This window comes from Salvelinus namaycush, chromosome 3 (assembly GCF_016432855.1).
Source record: "Salvelinus namaycush isolate Seneca chromosome 3, SaNama_1.0, whole genome shotgun sequence".
NCBI classification, from domain to species: domain Eukaryota; kingdom Metazoa; phylum Chordata; class Actinopteri; order Salmoniformes; family Salmonidae; genus Salvelinus; species Salvelinus namaycush.
In genome coordinates, this window is record NC_052309.1 from 58,028,925 (window position 1) to 58,035,924 (window position 7,000).

Below are 7,000 nucleotides of genomic sequence, written 5' to 3' on the forward strand. Positions count from 1 at the left end.
TCAAGCACTGTCTTTAATTGTTATTACCATTGAACTGCAAGAAAGAGTTGCTTGTGATAAGCACTCTGTGCAGACTGCAGTGTCAAAATCTGAAGCAAATCTGACTTTGAAACGTCATCAGCTAGCCCTTTCTGACATGAGTTCTGCCACCCTAAGATTTTTTTTTTTTTAATACAACTCCAATTTTTTTTCAAATCACATGGTTACACAAATATGATTTCAAACAATGACTGTTCAAACCTTTACCGGCTTTATTTCATGAATAAATAAGTACATAAATAAACAAATAGTAAATATGAAAGCCTTGGAATGCTTAACCTACCTAAAGTGTACTTACATACATACATACATACATACATACAGAATCATCTCACTATAGAGTAGAAAAGTAAATAGACCTATGCATTTAAACTACATCCACCATGCTTACTCCACCATGCTTACTCTCCTCTGTTCGTACGCTAAACACATGGTTGCCATAAGCTAGGATGCAGGTTTCACACTGGGAGAGAAAATCACATACAGGGTAAAGGATGACCTAGGGCCAGGCAGTCCCCTGCTAAGGGTTAGGGAGTGGAGGGGGATAATAGATGCATTTCACAAACATATATAAATAACAGATCTAAGTTGGCTACTTTGGTTACTTCCTTCTCTATCATCTGGCCTCCTATTGGAGCAGAACTAAGGTGGTCCAACAGGCTTGACTGAGGGTGGGAGTGGCTAGCCTCGGGACTCCAGAGACCTGTGTTAGGGAAAATGATAGAGAAAGAGAGGGAGAAAAGAAGAGAGCAAGAGAGACAGAGAAAGAGAATTACATGAAAAACAGACTTGTGAGAGAGTGAGCGTGCTCACGTACTTGCTTGTTTGTGTGTCTGTGTGTTCCCTCACGAGTAGCTTGTGTGCTGCTGGCGTCTTCTGGCGCTCCTCATCTTCTCAAAGCGGGCCTCCATCTCCTCCAGCACCTTAGGCGTGTACCTGACCACTAGTTTCACTGAGCCCTGGGCAGCCTTCAGCAGCTCCACTGCCTTCTCGTGGTGCTCCCCCTCCACACTCTGCAATACACACACACAACCAAAAGTATATGGACACCTGCTCGTCAAGCATCTCATTCCAAAATCATTGGCATTAATATGGAGTTGGTCCCCCCTTTGCAGCTATAACAGCCTCCACTCTTCTGGGAAGGCTTTCCACTAGATATTGGAAAATTGCTGAGGGGACTTGCTTCCATTCAGCCACAAGAACATTAGTGAGGTCGGGCACTGATGTTGGGCGATTGGGCCTGGCTCTCAGTCGGCATTCCAAGTCATCCCAAAGGTGTTCGATGGCGTTGAAGTCAAGGCTCTGTGCAGCCCAGTCAAGTTCTTCCACACAGATCTCGACAAACCATTTCTGTATGGACCTCGCTTTGTGCACGGGGGCATTATCATGCTGAAACAGGAAAGGGCTTTCCCCATACTGTTGCCACAAAGTTGGAAGCACAGAATCGTCTAGAATGTCATTGTATGCTGTAGCGTTAAGATTTCCCTTCACTGGAATTAAGGGGCCTAGCCCAAACCATGAAAAACAGCCCCAGACCATTAATCCTCCTCCACCAGGGGCAGGTAGCGTTCTCCTGGCATCCGCCAAGACCAAATTTGTCCGTCGGACTACCAGATGGTGAAGCGTGATTCATCACTTCAGAACGCATTTCCACTGCTCCAGAGTCTAATGGCGGCGTGCTTTACACACCTCCAGCCGACGCTTGGCATTGCGCATGGTGATCTTAGTGTGCGGCTGCTCGGCCATGGAAACCCATTTCATGAAGCTCCCGACGAACAGTTCTTATGCTGACGTTGCTTCCAGGGGCAGTTTGGAACTCGGTAGTGAGTGTAGCAACCGAGGACAGACGTTTTTTTTACGCACTACAGCACTCGGCGGTCCCGTTCTGTGAGCTTGTGTGGCCTATCACTTCGCGGCTGAGCCGTTGTTGGTCCTAGACGTTTCCACTTCACAATAACAGCACTTACAGTTGACCGGGGCAGCTCTAACAGGGCAGAAATTTGACGAACTGACTTGTTGGAAAGATGACATCCTATGATGGTGATACGTTGAAAGTCACTCAGCTCTTTAGTAATGCCATTCTACTGCCAATGTTTGTCTATGGGGATTGCATGGCTGTGTGCTCGATTTTATGCAACAGGTATGGCTGAAATATCCGAATCCACAAATTTAAAGGGGTGTCCACATACTTTTGTATATATAGTGTATATGAGTAAGCATACACACACACACACCACACCCTCCTCCCAATCCCTCTTACCACTCCATTGACAGAGAGCAGTTGGTCGCCCCTCTTCAGCCCCCCCTGCCGGTCTGCCACCCCCCCGGGGATGACCCTGGAGATATAGATTGGGGAGTTTTGCTCCTTGCCCCCCATGATGTTGAATCCCAGGCCCTCCTCTGTCTTGGGCAGCTCCACCACCCGCGGGTGGGCATGTCCCTCGCTGGCTGCAAATGCAGCCACTGTGGCCTGGAGGAAAGGGTGAAAGTGAGATTGCAAGAGAAGTTTCTTTCCCGGAGTGTACATTTTCTGTATGTGTGTTAAATGTTTGTTGTCATTACCTTGGCAGTTGCCTGGGCACGAACCTCAGGCCCTCCCACGATGTCAAGAGTGTCATAGAGCTGTTCATACACCTGGAAAAAGTAGAGAGAACATGAGGAAAACCAAGAAACACCCAAATCATTGGAGACATTGGCACTTTAATGAGTTTCACCTGTTTATAAAACACAAGATTATAAAAATGTATAAATGTGTAAAATACGTATACTGTTATATAAAAAAAATAAATTGTGACATGATAAACCTTGTCTGTTTGGAATTCAGTACCAAAGAATGCATGTTATATACACATCTAAACAAACCAATCTAGAAACAATATAAACTATATTGCTAGATCAGACATGGTGGGTTTAGGTAGCCTATCCTACTTTTCTGATCGATATAGGCTACAATATCTAGAACAGGCATTGTGGGTTTAGGTAGCCTATCCTACCTCTCTGATGGATAAAGCCCATAGTATCTAGATCAGACATGCTGGGCTTAGGTAGCCTGTCCTACCTCTGATGGATATAGGCTTCAACTAGATCAGACATGGTGGGTAAGTTATACTAATATCTACCTCTCTGATGGCAGCACAGAACTTGCTCTGCAGGACTCTCTGCAGGGCCTGGAGTTTGGGAGGAGGCAGCTCACCGCTTCTCTGCAGCCGGTCCAGCAGCTCTATCACCCTGCACACATCTAGAGAGGAGCGAGAGGAGGGAGGAGACGGTGAGTTGAAAAAGGGTAGAATACCCCTTCTCCTGGAGAGCTACTGGGTGTCCAGGCTTTCGCTTCAGAGGCTTTCGCTTTAGCCCTGCTCTGACACACCTGATCTGTCTAATCAAATACCTGATAAGCAACTGATCGGGGTTGGAGCAAAAGCCTGCATACCCCTACTTCCAATGATTTGTGCATGTACTGTATGAATGGCCACCAAGGAGAGGATTCTGCACACTGATATGCTCCTCAATATGTCTCATGACTAAACATTGTAATAATTAAACACATGTGGGAATACATTACAGTGAGTGGGTCCCTCCATTAGGGGATCAGTAGAGAGATCACTGGAATACATAGTGTAGCCCTTAAATGAACACTGACGTTACTCATAGTGTTACTGTAAAAATGTTGTTTCGTTCTAACAGTAATTATTAAACAGATTTATTAGCAACAGATCAGATGAACAATGTAGCTACAATGTCAATCCTTATCCCAGTCTGCTGTTCCCACATGCGTCAAGAGGGCCACCATTGTTCCTGTTCCCAAGAAAGCTAAGGTAACTGAGCTAAACGACTACCGTCCTGTAGCACTCACTTCCGTCATCATGAAGTGCTTTGAGAGACTAGTCAAGGACCATATCACCTCCACCCTACCTGACACCCTAGACCCACTCCAATTTGCTTGCCGCCCCAATAGGTCCACAGACGACGCAATCGCAACCACACTGCCCTAACCCATCTGGACAAGAGGAATACTTATGTGAGAATGCTGTTCATCGACTACAGCTCAGCATTTAACACCATAGTACCCTCCAAACTCATCATCAAGCTCGAGACCCTGGGTCTCGACCCCGCCCTGTGCAACTGGGTACTGGACTTCCTGACGGGCCGCCCCCAGGTGGTGAGGGTAGGTAACAACATCTCCACCCCACTGATCCTCAAAACTGGGGCCCCACAAGGGTGCGTTCTGAGCCCTCTCCTGTACTCCCTGTTCACCCACAACTGTGTGGCCATGCACGCCTCCAACTCAATCATCAAGTTTGCAGACGACACTACAGTGGTAGGCTTGATTACCAACAACGACAAGACGGCCTACAGGGAGGAGGTGAGGGCCCTCGGAGTGTGGTGTCAGGAAAATAACCTCACACTGAACATCAACAAAACAAAGGAGATGATCGTGGACTTCAGGAAACAGCAGAGGGAGCACCCCCTATTCACATCGACAGGACAGTAGTGGAGAGGGTAGTACGTTTTAAGTTCCTCGGCGTACACATCACGGACAAACTGAATTGTTCCACCCACACAGACAGTGTGGTGAAGAAGGCACAGCAGCTCCTCTTCAACCTCAGGAGGCTGAAGAAATTCGGCTTGTCACCAAAAGCACTCACAACCTTTTACAGATGCACAATCGAGAGCATCCTGTCGGGCTGTATCACTGCCTGGTACGGCAACTGCTCCGCCCACAATCGTAAGGCTCTCCAGAGGGTAGTGAGGTCTGCACAACGCATCACCGGGGGCAAACTACCTGCCCTCCAGGACACCTACACAGACCCGATGTCACAGGAAGGCCATAAAGATCATCAAAGACAACAACCACCCGAGCCACTGCCTGTTCACCCTGCTATCATCCAGAAGGCGAGGTCAGTACAGGTGCATCAAAGCAGGGACCGAGAGACTGAAAAACAGCTTCTATCTCAAGGCCATCAGACTGTTAAACAGCCACCACTAACATTGAGTGGCTGCTGCCAACATACTGACTCAACTCCTGACACTTTAATAATGGAAAAATGTATGTAATACATGTATCACTAGCCACTTTAAACAATGCCACTTTTATATGTTTACCATACCCTACATGACTCATCTCATATGTATATACTGTACTCTATACCATCTACTGCATCTTGCCTATGCCGTTCTGTACCATCACTCATTCATATATATTTATGTACATATTCTTCATCCCTTTACACTTGTGTGTATAAGGTAGTTGTTGTGAAATTGTTAGGTTAGATTACTCGTTGGTTATTACTGCATTGTCGGAACTAGAAGCACAAGCATTTTGCTTCACTCGCATTAACATCTGCTAACCATGTGTATGTGACAAATATAATGTGATTTGATTTGAATACTTTGTGGCACCATTATTCAATCAAATATTTCAAACGGAAATCCCCCATGAATCGACCAAACAAGAGGGTTCTATGACACACCATCTCAAATCAACCAGAGCTGCGATAAACTGCCTGCAGAGCTTTTCCACCCAATTTGTGCATAAAAAGTAGTGAAATAAAAATGCGCACTATTACGCATGACAACTCCAGGTGTCATCAGCGTGGATGTGATAGGGCTATGCTATGCACCTACTATATACACTGTTAATGCAAATAATAAAGTACATACGCCAAAGTTGTTAGCCTAAGCCTATATAAATACGTCAGTTAATAGCCTACGCTTCGACTGGTCGCTAATCCGCAATGTTCGTAATAGGACTACATCTAAATAAACCCACAACAAATGTCATATAAAACACCAGTGTGTTTATCTCAAGACGCGTCTGATTGTGGTACCATGATGCACTCAGGTTGTGCTATTGACAAAAGCTCTTCTGTGTAGCTACCTCTTTCTAGGCAGAGCGGCTCGGTCATCGTCGCCATGTCTGTTTCCTTTCCTGAATGATAATATGATGACATCATTGAGATGCTCCTTGTCTGGCACTGCGGTGAAGTGGGTGGACGTTTCTCGCCGACTGGACGCGATTGGAGAGGGTTGATTTACAGCGTTTTTTTATTCGTCGCACTGGTGGAATAATAGAATAGAGATAAGGCTGTCCAGTCTGACCCGCAGTAAAAACAGACGACGCAATGCAAGAAAAACACGTTTTAGGCTAGCCCACAAATGACCCAACCGCCTGTGCCAAGTGTCGCCGGAGTGAATATTAGAGAAAAGACTGACATAATTACGCAACCCGCTACGCAAGAACAAACCGTGTTTTGATTCGTCCGCAGTCCAGTCATTCACTGTCAAATCGTACAGTATGGTTAGTGCTATATAGGGTCATTGGGACGTCCATACACTCCCCCACACATTTTTTATTTCAACGGCATAGTGACGTCCCAAGGATTCCATATAGCATATCGTGTCTACATTAAAACGCCTTCGTTTCACCTGGTTTAGTCCCATGCTATGGCAACCTAGGCAACCGTACCACCTGACCTGACATTACATGTATTTTTATTTCACCTTTATTTAACCAGGTAGGCCAGTTGAGAACAAGTTCTCATTTACAACTGCAGAGTTACAGAGTTACACATGGGATAAACAAACGTACAGTCAATAACACAACAGAAAAATCTATATACAGTGTGAGTAAATGTAGTAAAATGAGGGAGGTAAGGCAATACATAGGCCATAGTGGCAAAATAATTACAATTTAGCAATTAAACACTGGAGTGATAGATGTGCAGAAGATGAATGTGCAAGTAGACATGATACCAACGCCTTACTAATGTCTGCGTGACTCCTGCGCTATGTGTCTGATTTACATGACATGATACCAACGCCTTTCATCTGCTTGACGCCTGCATCGCGTGTTAATGAAAATCATAATGTGCATAGTTTATATTTATACAAATTAAATCTCAACCATAAATGTTAGAAATGTACATTTTTTCATGTGCAAGCAAACATTCCAACGTAGCCA

General features: G+C 45.4%; 1 protein-coding gene across 2 annotated transcripts; it reads right to left on the reverse strand.

Moving 5' to 3' along the window:
• Window positions 1-227: 227 nt before the first annotated feature.
• On the reverse strand, window positions 228-6,217 carry lin7b (lin-7 homolog B (C. elegans)). Of its 2 annotated transcripts, none has more exons than XM_038989081.1 (6): window positions 5,918-6,217; window positions 3,159-3,277; window positions 2,602-2,673; window positions 2,300-2,509; window positions 889-1,052; window positions 228-742 (listed from the first exon to the last, which is right to left on the reverse strand). In XM_038989081.1, the coding sequence occupies exons 1-6, from the start codon at window positions 5,991-5,993 to the stop codon at window positions 721-723; spliced, it is 663 nt and encodes a 220-aa protein (XP_038845009.1). In that variant the 5' UTR covers window positions 5,994-6,217; the 3' UTR covers window positions 228-720. The 2 variants fall into 2 exon arrangements, with proteins under 2 accessions (XP_038845009.1, XP_038845010.1); XM_038989082.1 differs by having other exon boundaries at window positions 857-1,052.
• Between the last annotated feature and the right edge of the window lie 783 nt (window positions 6,218-7,000).

Excerpts from the sequence above, each read along its gene's own strand:
- lin7b (XM_038989081.1), bottom strand. The coding sequence starts at position 5,993 with ATGATGTCATCATATTATCATTCAGGAAAGGAAACAGACATGGCGACG. Across the intron at positions 3,278-5,917 it reads GCCGCTCTGCCTAGAAAGAG|ATGTGTGCAGGGTGATAGAG; the intron begins GTAGCTACACAG and ends GCTCCTCTCTAG. Across the intron at positions 1,053-2,299 it reads TGCTCTCTGTCAATGGAGTG|AGTGTGGAGGGGGAGCACCA; the intron begins GTAAGAGGGATT and ends TGTGTATTGCAG.